At 34.9% G+C, this 13754-nt stretch overlaps 1 protein-coding gene across 4 annotated transcripts in view; it reads left to right on the top strand.

Annotated features, from left to right (window-relative positions):
- The window catches only part of LOC127874689 (protein phosphatase 1B-like), a 43079-nt gene extending 33006 nt beyond the window's left edge, over positions 1-10073 (top strand). For all 4 annotated transcript variants that reach the window (XM_052419193.1, XM_052419194.1, XM_052419195.1 and 1 more), the window contains one exon: positions 7798-10073. In XM_052419193.1, coding sequence (XP_052275153.1) covers positions 7798-7823 — 26 coding nt within the window. In that variant the 3' untranslated portion in view covers positions 7824-10073. The remainder of the gene's footprint in view (positions 1-7797) is intronic.
- The last annotated feature ends 3681 nt before the right edge of the window (positions 10074-13754 follow it).

Genomic DNA, 13754 nt, shown 5'->3' with positions numbered 1-13754 from the left:
TTTTCAAGGTCAAGGTCATCCTTCAAGGTCAAAGTAAAAAAAAAAAATAATTTCAAAACGGCGTTATCATGAAGCTGCACATTTTGAGTGGTGGATGCAAGGTCATCCTTCAAGGTCAAGGTCATCCTTCAAGGTCAAAGGTCAAAAAAATAATATTTCAAAGCGGCCTTCTCATAAAGCACATTTTGAGTGGTGGAAGTTCAAGGTCAAGGTCATTCTTCAAGGTCAAAGGAAAAAAAAATAAAAAAATTTCAAAGCGGCGCAATAGGGGGCATTGTGTTTCTAACAAACACATCTCTTGTTTTTTTCAAACATGGTTAAAAAACACAAATATTTATTTTTATTATTTTATTTTTGAAATACCGTCCAACCATCCCACCCAAGAATCCCCCCCCATTTTTTTTTTTTGCATTTTTGGAAGATAATGTAATAAATGACCACACCCCCACACTATACACCCCTCTCCACTCCACCCCTCCATCCTTTGTGATTGATATTGAGAAAGGTCCCTACACCTTTAAAAAGAAAAATAGATGAGCAGTCTGCAACCGCAAGGCGGTGCTCTTGTTTTTTTATGTCATGGGGTCTTTATTACAGTGAAATTCCCTTAGTTAATTGGGAAATATCAGTGGTTAAAAACAATGCATTTCAATCTTTTAAAGAATAAAAAATAACAGGAAGTCATTGATAATATTCACTATTTTATAGTTAAAATATTTTTTTTGTTCTCAAATTTATAGGATTAATTATTTGTACTCATCATTTCTGATATGCCATAATTAACAAATATCTTTGAATGATGATGGTATAATTCCTGAAAAATTATTCAGTTAAACTTTTAAATTAAATGTAAGCAAACTGTGGGAAAGCATGGAAAGAAAAAAGGAAATGCAAGTTTTTGCCTGATAATATAAATATTTTGCCCAATCACTCTTTGTAGTAAATCAATATCTTTAGAGTAACAAATAAAAAATATCTCTATTGCAAATCGAGTACCTACAGTTGATTGTATTGCATTGGAAATGATAGTAGGATCTGTTTTTAGAATGTTGGTGTTGTATCATCGATAAGCCTGAAATGAAACCAGTGCAAAAGACGCCAGACCAAAGATATGTTGGATGTCCATTAATATTTCTAACAATACAGGACCTCCTGTATGGTAAAATGTGTTCATTGAGTCAATTTACTTCCATTTCAGTAGGGAAAGCATACAATTAAGCTTGCAAGCATTATTGTATTGTTTGGTTTATAATACTTGTAATACATAAATCTCTATTATTGAAAGTATTTTTCTGCTGGCAAAATCTGTCAAACCTAATATAGATAGCACTGTTAAAAACAAAGGAAACAGTCCTTATAATTTCTATTAAACTGATCTGGTATATTCCCTTGAGGTCATGTAAAATCATTAAGTGACTGGACCTAATTTCCCCGTCTTTTAAATGGGTTTCAAATTAACTGTTGGACTGTTTCCATGGTGGTGGAAGTTGAATTGTTATTTAATTCACTATTTGTATTGTTATTTGCACCAAATAATCAAGTGCTGTCTGGAAATCAAATGTCCTTGATAATCAGTAATTAGCTGCTTATATTATATGCCTCTATTATAACATACATAGATAGAGCAGTAACCTTAAAAGGGCAATTATTAACATATATTTTAAGCTCATGCAGTATGTTATTGTATACTGAATGCCTAACATATGAAGTCAGCCACAACCATTCATCCTCACACAGTACCTTATTGTAACACAGTTTAAAAAAGATACACAAATAGATGAATGTAGCAATGCATGCAACTAGTAATATTATGTTAAACGGTAAGTAGGAAGTTGTTTTGTGCAAGTGCCGTTTTTGGTATGAAAATAACATTCACCATCTACAATCAGGCTGCTTTATTTACCAGGCTTTCAGTGTGCAATATATTTCTGTACGTCTGAAGGAATACTTATTTTTGTTAGAACAGAAACCTTTTTTAGCTTAATGTTGTTGAAGAACTAATTCCCAGACATTATATGAATATCATCATTATGATAATGTTCATTACAATATAATAAGACTATGCAATAATCTTGGCATCAACGAGTTAGGCCAGAGTTTTTTAATTAAAAGATTTTCGGATTTTTTTCCAAAACATGTCCAGTAGGAGGACGGAAAAAAAAAAGAAAAAAAGATGGTGACCAAAAATGCACTATGCTAAAAATGTTATAGTATGAAGTTCTTTGTATATTTCATGACCAAAATAATAAATGTCAATGAAATTTATTATGTTCTAAACATTCTCATACAAATCTTTAGCAATAAACACATTTATTAAAGGACCTGCATTTCATTCATACGAATATAATTATAGTTGCATAATTTTCTTTTATCCGAAACAGTTTCTGTTACAAATGAAAATGCACAAACACGCAAATATGTCTTTTGCAAGTAATTCCTTTTAAGACAAATTGAACATCTGAATTAAAAAAAACTCTGGCAAAGTCAATCTTCAAATTAAAAAAATCTTAATCTGTCGTCCAATACCCCATGTCACTGCCTAGGCACTTTAATATTCCTCTATTAAATCAACATCTTTTATATGTAATTCAAAAATGAAACACGCCAAGTGTTGCTCGAGTATTAAAAGAAAATACAAACCAAAATCTATTAGTTACAAAATTAACAAGATTAAGCTTGTGATGGTTTAATATTTAAAATTGTAAAACACAAAGCTGTACAAGTTTCCCACTACAATCTTATAGCAAAGAGGAATTATGTAGAGATAGAATAACACATTTTTAATACATTGCACCTTGAAAAAAGTGGCTACAGTATGTCCTTCAATGTTACATTTTGATGAAAAACAGATCTTTTAAAAGTCACTATAAAAGTCACATACCACCTTTCCAAGACTATCAAAACAGATTTGTATTTTATCAATTATAAAGCAATTAACCCTTTGCATGCTTGGAAATTTGTGGTCTGCTAAAATGGCGTCTGCTGAATTGCTACAATTTATTAGCATTTTCTTTGATTTTTTTCAAAGAGTACTATCAGAATAGCAAACAGTTTTGATCCTGATAAGACGCCACGTTCTGTGGCGTCTCATCTGGATCCAAAACTGTTTGCAAAGGCCTTCAAAATTCGGTTCATACACTGAAAGGGTTAATATAAAAAATAAAGAAAATCATTATTTTTGGTCAGCCTGCTAATTGCAATGACAGGTTTGCCAAATAATGAATATATTGCATATATTAAATTGTAAAATTTCTTAAATAATTTACAAATGGTTTACCTGGCGGATGAAAGGTAGCAGTAATTCCTCCTCATAGCCATTAGGAGATCAAATGCATTTTCTTTTATAATACTACGATCCTGTGGGGTTTGGTACTTTAAAATAGCATGTATGCATTTCAATTCGCTCTCGACCAAAACATTCACTGGCATTGATGGGTCACACTTAACCTTATCTGTGTCAATCATTGTCTTAGACGCTTCAAGTGAAGCGATTTCGTCGTGTTCATTAACATGTTTGCGCACAACATCGCCAATTGATTGGTCACTAGTGGCTTTGATAAATTGTTTTGTTGTTTTAGCATCCTGGTAAATAATAAGTCCAAACCAGTATAAAGTCATCGGGGTCTCGCCACCATTTTGAATGTTTTGAGTAAAAATGATCGATGTTACAGAAGCGCTTATGATACATTTACACGCGATATCGGTAAACGCTTTAAATAAATTACTTCTCTAAAACCCGACACGCGTTTTGTGTCTTAAACCCGGCTTTTGGCACCCGAAAAAAAAATCCGAGATTGAAATTATATAATTTTTTTTTTTTTTGTTTCGTCAAAAATAAGAGTCGGCGGGTCCGAAAATCTATTTATTAAAAAACTCTGGCCTTACAGATTGTATTTGAATTTGTAAGTCTGTTAAAACTTGATTGTAAATTTTTTGATAATTTGGCCACTTGTGTAAGTTTTTGTCCACTACCGGTAAAACCGGATGGGACTTATGGTTCGCACTCCGTCTGTCTGTCTGTTTGTCAGTCTGTCTGTCTGTCAGTCTGTCTGTCAGTCAGTCAGTCAGTCAGTCAGTCAGTCAGTCAGTCAGTCAGTCAGTCAGTCACACTTTTCTGGATCCTGTGATAACTTAAAGTTCTTCATATTTTTTCATGAAACTTGAAATATGGATAGATGGCAATATGGAGATTATGCACATCATTAGCTCATCTATTTTTTGAAAAAAAAATATGAGCTATTGTCATCACCTTGGCGTCGGCGTCGGCGTCTGCGTCGGCGTCGGCGTCCGGTTAAGTTTTGCGTTTAGGTCCACTTTTCTCAGAAAGTATCAATGCTATTGCATTCAAACTTGGTACACTTACTTACTATCATGAGGGGACTGGACAGGCAAAGTTAGATAACTCTGGCGTGCATTTTGACTGAATTATGTGCCCTTTTTATACTTAGAAAATTGAAAATTTTGGTTAAGTTTTGCGTTTAGGTCCACTTTTTTCAGAAAGTATCAATGCTATTGCATTCAAACTTGGTACACTTACTTACTATCATGAGGGGACTGGGCAGGCAAAGTTAGATAACTCTGGCATGCATTTTGACAGAATTATGTGCCCTTTTTATACTTAAAAAATTGAAAATTTTGGTTAAGTTTTGTGTTTAGGTCCATTTTTTTCCTTAAGTATCAAAGCTATTGCTTTCATACTTGAAACACTTACTAACTATCATAATGGGCCTGTGCAGGCAAAGTAATGTAACTCTGACTGGCATTTTGACAGAATTATGTGCCCTTTTTATACTTAGAAAATTGAAAATTTGGTGATGTTTTGTGTTTAGGTCCACTTTATTCCTACAGTATCAAAGCTATTGCTTTCATACTTGCAACCATTATTAACTATCGTAAGGGGACTGTGCAGGCAAAGTTATGTAACTCTGACTGGCATTTGGACGGAATTATGGGCCCTTTATACTTAGAAAATTGAAAGTTTGGTTAAGTTTTGTGTTTTGGTCCACTTTACCCCTAAAGTATTATAGATATTGCTTTCATACTTGGAACACTCGCAAACTATCATAAGGGTACAGTAAAAGGACAAGTTGCATAACTCTGGATGTCATTTTTACGGAATTATGGCCCTTTTTTGACTTAGTAACTTTGAATATATGGTTAAATTTTGTGTTTCGATCCACTTTACTTCTTAAGTATCAAGGCTATTGCTTTCAAACTTCAAATACTTTCATGCTATCATGAGGTTACTGTACCTGGCAAGTTGAATTTTACCTTGACCTTTGAATGACCTTGACTCTCAAGGTCAAATTATTAAATTTTGCTAAAATTGCCATAACTTCTTTGTTTATTAGCCGGATTTTTTTCGAAAAAATCTCGGCTTATAGATTGATGTTGTCGGGCGGGCGGGGGGGGCGGGCGGGCGGGCGGGCGGCGTGCTCGAAAATGTTAAAGTTCTTATTTCATGGTATAACTTTGGTATGCTTGGACCTAGAGTCTTCAAACTTGACATGAAGGTTGGCCAGGATTAACAGATGACCACTGGTCATTTCAAGGTCATTCATTTGAAGGTCAAGGTCACTGTGACCTTCAATATAAAAAATGTTAAAGTTGTTATAACTTTGGTATGCTTGGACCTAGAGTCTTGAAACTTGACATGAAGGTTGGCCATAACTAGTTAGTAACCACTGGTCATTTCAAGGTCATTCATTTGAAGGTCAAGGTCACTGTGACCTTGAATGTAAAAATGTTAAAGTTCTTATTTCATGGTATAACTTTGGTATGCTTGGACCTAGAGTCTTCAAACTTGACATGAAGGTTGGCCAGGATTAACAGATGACCACTGGTCATTTCAAGGTCATTCATTTGAAGGTGAAGGTCACTGTGACCTTCAATATAAAAATGTTAAAGTTGTTATAACTTTGGTATGCTTGGACCTAGAGTCTTGAAACTTGACATGAAGGTTGGCCAGAACTAGTAAGTAACCACTGGACATTTCAAGGTCATTCATTTGAAGGTCAAGGTCACTGTGACCTTGAATGTAAAAATGTTAAAGTTGTTATAACTTTGGTATGCTTGGACCTAGAGTCTTGAAACTTGACATGAAGGTTGGCCAGAACTAGTAAGTAACCACTGGACATTTCAAGGTCATTCATTTGAAGGTCAAGGTCACTGTGACCTTGAATGTAAAAATGTTAAAGTTCTTATTTCATGTTATAACTTTGGTATGCTTGTACCTAGAGTCTTCAAACTTGAAATAAAGATTGGCCAGTACTAGAAGATGACCACTGGTCATTTCAATGTCATTCATTTGAAGGTCAAGGTCACTGTGACCTTAAATGTTAAAATGTTAAAATTGTTATAACTTTGGTATGCTTGGACATAGAGTCTTCAAACTTGACATGAAGGTTTGCAAGCACACTTAGATGACCACTGGTCATTTCAAGGTCATTCATTCTAAGGTCAGGTCACTGTGACCTTGAATGTAAAAATGTTAAAGTTCTTATAACTTTGGTAGGTAAAAATGTTAAATGTCAATTCAAGTTCATATTTGTGACCTTAAATGTTATTGTTGTTCATGTATATGCATGCATTCAAAACATAACACAAGGTTTGCTCATGCCTTGAAAAGTACTTACATTTCATTTTGACCTTTGAACAATATTTCAGTAATTTAAGTATTGCATTGACAAAAACACGAAAGGTACTTTCCTGTCATTTAAATCAAAAATCCGGCTTCAATGCGGTCATCTCCGACCGCGGAACTCTTGTGATTAGATTTGATTGATACTTTGACAAAACTACTCTTACCTGACATACCATAATAGACTCCACCCAAACCATCGCCCGTGCCCCCCCCTCCCCCCCATTTTTTTTTAACGGTTAAAAAACTAAACTATTTATTTTGATTATTTTATGTTTGAAATACCATCCAACCATCGCACCCAAGAAACACCCCCCCCCCACCCCCCCTCCCCCCACCCCCCACCCGAATCCCCCCCCCCCCAAATTTTTTTTTTTTTTTTTTTTTTTTTTAAGATCATCTCACAAATTACCGCCACACCCTCACACTATACCCCCCCCCCCCCCACCTCACCCCCCCCCCATTTATGTTTTTTGAAACGGTTACAAAACACAAATATTTATTTTTATTATTTTATGTTTGAAATACCGTCCAACCATCGCACCAAAGAATCCCCACCCCCCCCCACCCCCCCCCCACCACCCCCCCCTCCCTGATTTATTTTCCTTTTTTTTGCATTTTTGGAAGATAATGTAATAAATGTCCACACCCCCACACAATGCACCCCTCTTCTATCCACCCCTCCCTCCTTTGTGATTGAAAATGATAGTCCCTTCACCTTTAAAAAGAAAATAGATGAGCGGTCTGCACCCGCATGGCGGTGCTCTTGTTTTATTTTGTTCCTATGTCAAAAATTCTGGTTGCTTTGGCAACAAATTAAAAAAAAAGTTTTTTTTACTGACAATGGTGGAGTTTCACCGGTAGGGGACCATATTGCTTGGCAATCTCTTGTTTAAAACTTGATTTTTACATTTTTGCTAATTTGGACACTTGTGTAGGCTTTGAATCAGTTTCAAAACCTGCAAGAACATGTTAATGTATTAAATAAAAGGACTGTTCTTTAAAGGTGTGAACACGTGTTTCATGTTCAAATATTTCATTATTAATCAGATTGTTATCTAATTTGAGCTACTTAGTTTACTTATGTAAGCATTAGCGGTTATCCTCTCTGAAATATTTTCCTGGTCATTGTTTCCTCTCTTTGTGTGTATTTACAGGGAGGGACTGGTGGGACAGCGATTGATTGATAACAACCCAGTATGAATGAGTGAACGACTCTTGTATACCTGCCTCTTCATTTTGTCAGCGCAACTGGTTCCCAATTCATGGTGTTAAGAAGCCAGCTTTCTCTGGTGTCAGCAGGGCACCAGATTAGGTCCCATTTTTAGCTGAAAGTTAATTCTGGCTTATTAAAGACTTGTATGTAAATATTGATTTATTGAATAGGATACAATTGACCCTTGGAATAAACACTTTCTTTGCTTGATCAAAGTTTCATGTGTGTTTGATCTATAGGGGAATGTTTTAGTACATGTAAGTTGGAAAATAATGAGTCAGGTTTAGTGTTTAAGTATTTTCTACTGTTTGTGTTAAGCATTATATTGTAATTCAAATATAAATATTAATTGTACCAGTCCAAAGCACAAGTTGTTACCATAATATGTTTCAATATTCCCATATGTTTATTTTACTATTAAGTTGACTAAGGACTAGTTTCATGTTCATGTACCGGTACACGTGTCAGTTAAATCTAATTTCTCCAATAGTTTGTCTGTGCATGTTCATTTTCAATGCTTAAATCAGTATTTTAAGAAAATGTGTGTCACATTATACCTTGGCTTATTTCACTAGATGCCAAGGAAACATGTCAAGTTGGTGATGCAAAGGCCTGATTTTATTATCATTTATGTAGAGCCATGTAGTCAATGAAAATAAAGTCAGGTTAAATGAGAGATGTGCTATGAAATAAAAGTGCTCAAATAAGTAGATTGCTCTGATATAGTTCATTCTTTAAGGTCCATGTTATTAAGCAATATGGTTAAGCTTGGATGGCCTTTTTTCAATATTTGATTTTCCTAGCTAGAGAAATAAGTTTGGGAAACTTACTAAGTGTATTAGGAAATTATAAATACTAGTTTACAACTGAATTGTAAAGGTCTTTTGTTTAAGAAACACTAAAGCAATGTTTGAAACTTAAAAATTCAGTTGTAAAGTAACCTTGTCGTAAGATCTTGTATAAGATTGGTCCCAGATTATTCATCGAGTTTCCTTTAGCTTTCCATTGTTGTTGATATCAATTTGCATCAAGATTTTTCACTTGCTTGCTAATTCTTCCTTAATTATTATTTTTATCAAGGGCTGCATTTGAAACTGTTGTTAATGAGTAACACTTCAATGACACATACACTTGTCTTGACATTAAACCCTTGATATTATGGGAACCATTTTGAAAGACTTGTAATACATGCATTATGTGCAGGTGAAAGAAGTGTGTTGATTTTGTTAATTTTATACTTGAGCTTGAGTCCAATAATGGATTCTATTTCAATAATCATTACATCATTACATAATATAAATACACTGTTATTTAATTTTTGTTTAACATAACATTTGTTGCTTATTGTTGTAAAGCCTCATTAATTGTTTACATTTTTCAGTGTAATTTTTTCTTCATTGCAAGCAGTGAATGTTCCTATATTATTTTACAATTGAGTCGGTGGCAAAAACATGCGAGAAAGTATGCGTTTTTGATTTACTTATGTTTGTAAGGAAAGTATGTTTAATGACATATGATTTTAGTCTCTTGGGTTATTTAATTTAGCTTACTGTTTCACAATTACTCGAGATATTTTCTATTCTAAACCATTCTCGCCTGTTTAACATGTACATATTTTTTTACTTGGTTAGCCATGTTTAGTTTTGCATTCATTTGATGATCACATTAAGCTATAGATGCTGTCAGAATCTTTAAAAATATTATTAATTTATTGTCATCCATTGCATTAATTAAGTGTTTATTGTTACAGTTATAAAAATATAAGTTAACATTGTATGTATGTTTGTATGCTATTGTTATATGTAATATCGTTGAATTGTACATTTTTTGTTTTTCTTATTTTCTCTTTATTTCCAATTGTCCTGCTGTAACATGGGATCATTTCATTGATCAACGACAACATCGGTAGATTTATGCTCAAAATAATAATTTATATAAATCAAGATTATCCAAGAAGAATTAGACCATTCAGTTATCATTTCATAACTACATGTAAGATTTAGAAGTCATAATGTGAATTATTGAAAATATTCACAAATAACTCATTAAAAAAAAAGATACATGTTATAAACTGGTACCATTGACTGAAAGCATGTCATTGTGCCAGATGTGAGATTACTCATTTCTCAGCAAGCCATTGTTACAGCAGGGATGCATTGTTGACATCGGCAGTGCTACATGTGTATGTCAGTCCAATAGATATAAATAACTATCGTGTATGGTCTGGCTTGTGTTTTCAGGAAACCCTTTATGGGCAATTAAAACATGCTAATTGGGGCCCCTTCTATACTTTAAAATGATTTCGACTGTTCATGAGTAGTGGCTGATGTAGAATTCTTAAGGTACATGACTGTAGGCTAGATAAGCAGGGGGGGGGGGGGGGGGGCAGGTCCAGTCTGTGTTTCATTGAATATGCATATGTTTTCATCAGATAAAATTCTAAATACGTATGAATGAGCTTCAACTAAAAAATTCCTCTATCGAGCTTCTACTGTTCAATGATATCCATGTTCACATTACTTAGGCTCAAATTGTAATTCCATGTAAACTTTGTACAAAGACTGAACGCGTGCGTTTTGTGTTGCTAGTTATCCCCCGCGAGTGGCGGAGGGATATTGTTTTGGCGTTGTCCGTCCGGCTGTCTGTCCGGCACTTTTGTGTCCGGAGCCATATCTTGGAAGTGCTTTGGCGGATATCATTGAAACTTGGTATGAGTATATATATGCATAAGAGGATGATGCACGCCAAATGTCATTGTATACCATCTGTTAAAAACAGAGTTATGGCCCTTTGTATCTTGAAAAAATGCTTTTTACTATAGGCACTTTTGTGTCCGGAGCCATATCTTGGAAGTGCTTTGGCGGATTTCATTGAAACTTGGTATGAGTATATATCCCCTGCCAGAGGCGGAGGGATTTTGTTTTGGCGTTGTCCGGCTGACCATCCGGCTCTCCGTCCATCCGTCACTTTTGTGTTCGGAGCCATATCATGGAAGTGCTTTGGCGTATTTCATTGAAACTTCGTATGAGTATATATATGCATAAGAGGATGATTCACGCCAAATGGCATTGTACACCATCTGTTAAAACCAGAGTTATGGCCCTTTGTATCTTGAAAAAATGCCTTTTACTGTAGGCACTTTTGTGTCCGAAGCCATATCTTGGAAGTGCTTTGGCGTATTTCATTGAAATCTTCCTCTTGTCTTAGTTTTGAGTTATTGTCCTCCGTCCGTCCATCTGTCAGTTTGTTCATCCGTCCGATTTGCACCCAGTCTCAAACAAAGCATATGTTGCGGGGATATCAATTCTACGAATTTGCTTGTTGCATTAAGGCTTTAGGAATTCAAATAATGATTCTATACATCTTGTTGTGAATCGTGTAAATGACTCTGCTGCCATTAAAAAAAGAATCGGATGCGGCTGCAAGTCTGAAGCTATTTGTGACAGTGAATAAAACAGTCAATTTTTTGCTTGTAACTGCGTTGCAACTCTTTAACGTGAAAGCCTTGTCCTTTATTCTACGAAAAAGAAATGCTCGATCAGCGGCAATTTATGATAAATATATCTTAAAACATTTTGTCAGCACCATTTTATGCAAAGGAAGTATAACCCCGCCTGTCCATTTATTGTTAAACAAGCCGCACAAATGGGCAGATAAAATATTGCTGCATTCAATTAAATATTCGTTCCAAATGCAATCACTACCAGATAAATTATTTCCTAGTTAAATTCTTCTGCAGATATAGGTATGTTATGTTCAGGACACGCAGAATATTCAGAGTTGAAATCATTATTCACACATAAATCTTCTACATCAGTAACACAAAATGCTGATCTACTGTTACTATTACGTTTTTTTGGGGGTAAATTAGTCTGAAAAACCATATATTCTTCGTGATGCACAATTAATCGATTATTCTTGCCTTATTATCAAAATATGTCTACGCCTCCGATGGAAAAGGAGAACCCCAATTGCGGACGCACATGTAAACTGTGGAAACACTTTACACAGTTAATACACACTTAACATGCGCAAGGCGATACCAACTGAAGTATTTTATAGCTAGACGTTGTTAAGGGCGCGTTTATGAACCTCAAACGACGGAAGTGCAACATTCAATGCGACCCCATCCAGTGTCCTTAAGGATCAGAAGTTTTGCATTTGGGACCCCTAATAACTGCACGACTCGGAGGTTTTATGTCATATTTGGTCCCTTATACAAATGGTTCGAATATTTATTTTGGTTAAATCAACAGACTCTATGTTCAAATTCGTTCTTTGGACCCTTTTTATTTGCACCACTTCCTATGCCGTTTTATAAATCATTGTTATCCTCAGTAATATAGAGACATAGCCAGAAATACGTTAACTACCTGACGAATGTGAGGATCCCCAAATGGAAAAGATTCGAAAGGCAACACCAAAAAAAAAAGAAAATGTATGTAAACATTTAAAATGTGCCAAGCAATTGCATTGATTTCTTTTGGGGTTTGATATCGGCATTCGCGAAACAGATTTTCACAAGACTTCGATTCAGAGGCGAACAAAAAGAAGACGGCAATAGCATCAAAACTGGAATAGCTCCCTCTGCTGTCTTCAGAAATACTATTGAATTCTTTGAACTCATTTTTTCGGCGTAAGCTGCATTAAGCCAGCTTTTCACCCTGACTTGACCTTTGTAAGTGTCCAATAATACTCAAATAAAATTTCCCGCGGCTAGGTACGAATGAATACACTTCATTTATTCCATTGGCTGATTTGAGTATAACACCAGAACATTGGAAACATATCCGCGTCTTTGTAACACTGTTTTACTGCATGAAACAATTTTATCTCTAATGAAAAGGCTCAATAGATAGAACAGTTTTACAATCAATTTTCGACATAAATACAGTTTGTGCGTTCACCTTTTATTTTCAGAGAATTAACAGCGCAAAAGCGTTTATACTAAAGGCTATGTTGTCATATTTAGTACTTACTTGCATTGCATTTAAACCCGCGAGGTTTCGGGTCATTACGCGGCCATTTGTGAAAGTCAGAGTTTATATACAGTTCATCACCGGAGATCGCAGAAGGGGTTGCGATCATTGTGTTACACCGGTCTTACTGACAATAACGTAGTGACTGTAATGCATTGCATTCCAATCCGCAAGGTATCAAGGTCAGTTTGCGGTCAGTTGCAGAAATCTTTATATAAACGCCGTCTCGTAAACTTTGTGCACTTGAAGTCTGTTTTGATCAGAGAGATACTAAATAAAGATATTCGGCGATATTATTGTGGTATGTCAATCATCGATTTTTAATATGGTTTCAACATTTGCATGATTAGGACCAATTTTGATAAAATTAATTAGAAATATTTATCCATTTGGACCAGTTTATTAAGCATGAGCACAATAATTCACTATACTATAATTATGCAATTAAATAAGATTCGAGTATTGCCGGCTGACCTATATGCACTCGTTTATTTTCATGTTTCTTGTGTTTTTCTATTCTGTAAATATAGATATCTGAGTAATAATATCACATAAAGCAAAATAAGCCACGAAATCTGGCGCAACACCCCGTAATTGATTTGCTTATGATGTAGCTAAGAACTGCGCAGAAAAAAGGCATCCGCTACTTTTTATCTCATAGAGATAACTTTTGATCGTTCATAAACATCGACCACAATCAACGCCGTATATCTTTTTAAAAGATATTTCTTGTTTCAAATTGCCAAAAATTAATTTTGTATCAGAAATACATTATGTTCGACATTTACATGCACTACATGTTCATCAGTTGTCACATATTTACATTAACTTGAGAACACTAAAATCTTAAAGCTTTTACCTTCTGCAGATGCTATAGATGTGAGACTAATATAGGAACAACACCTTGAAATAGCTGTGT

Source organism: Dreissena polymorpha, chromosome 3 (assembly GCF_020536995.1).
Source record: "Dreissena polymorpha isolate Duluth1 chromosome 3, UMN_Dpol_1.0, whole genome shotgun sequence".
Lineage (NCBI taxonomy): Eukaryota > Metazoa > Mollusca > Bivalvia > Myida > Dreissenidae > Dreissena > Dreissena polymorpha.
This window is presented reverse-complemented; position numbering and strand designations above follow the sequence as displayed.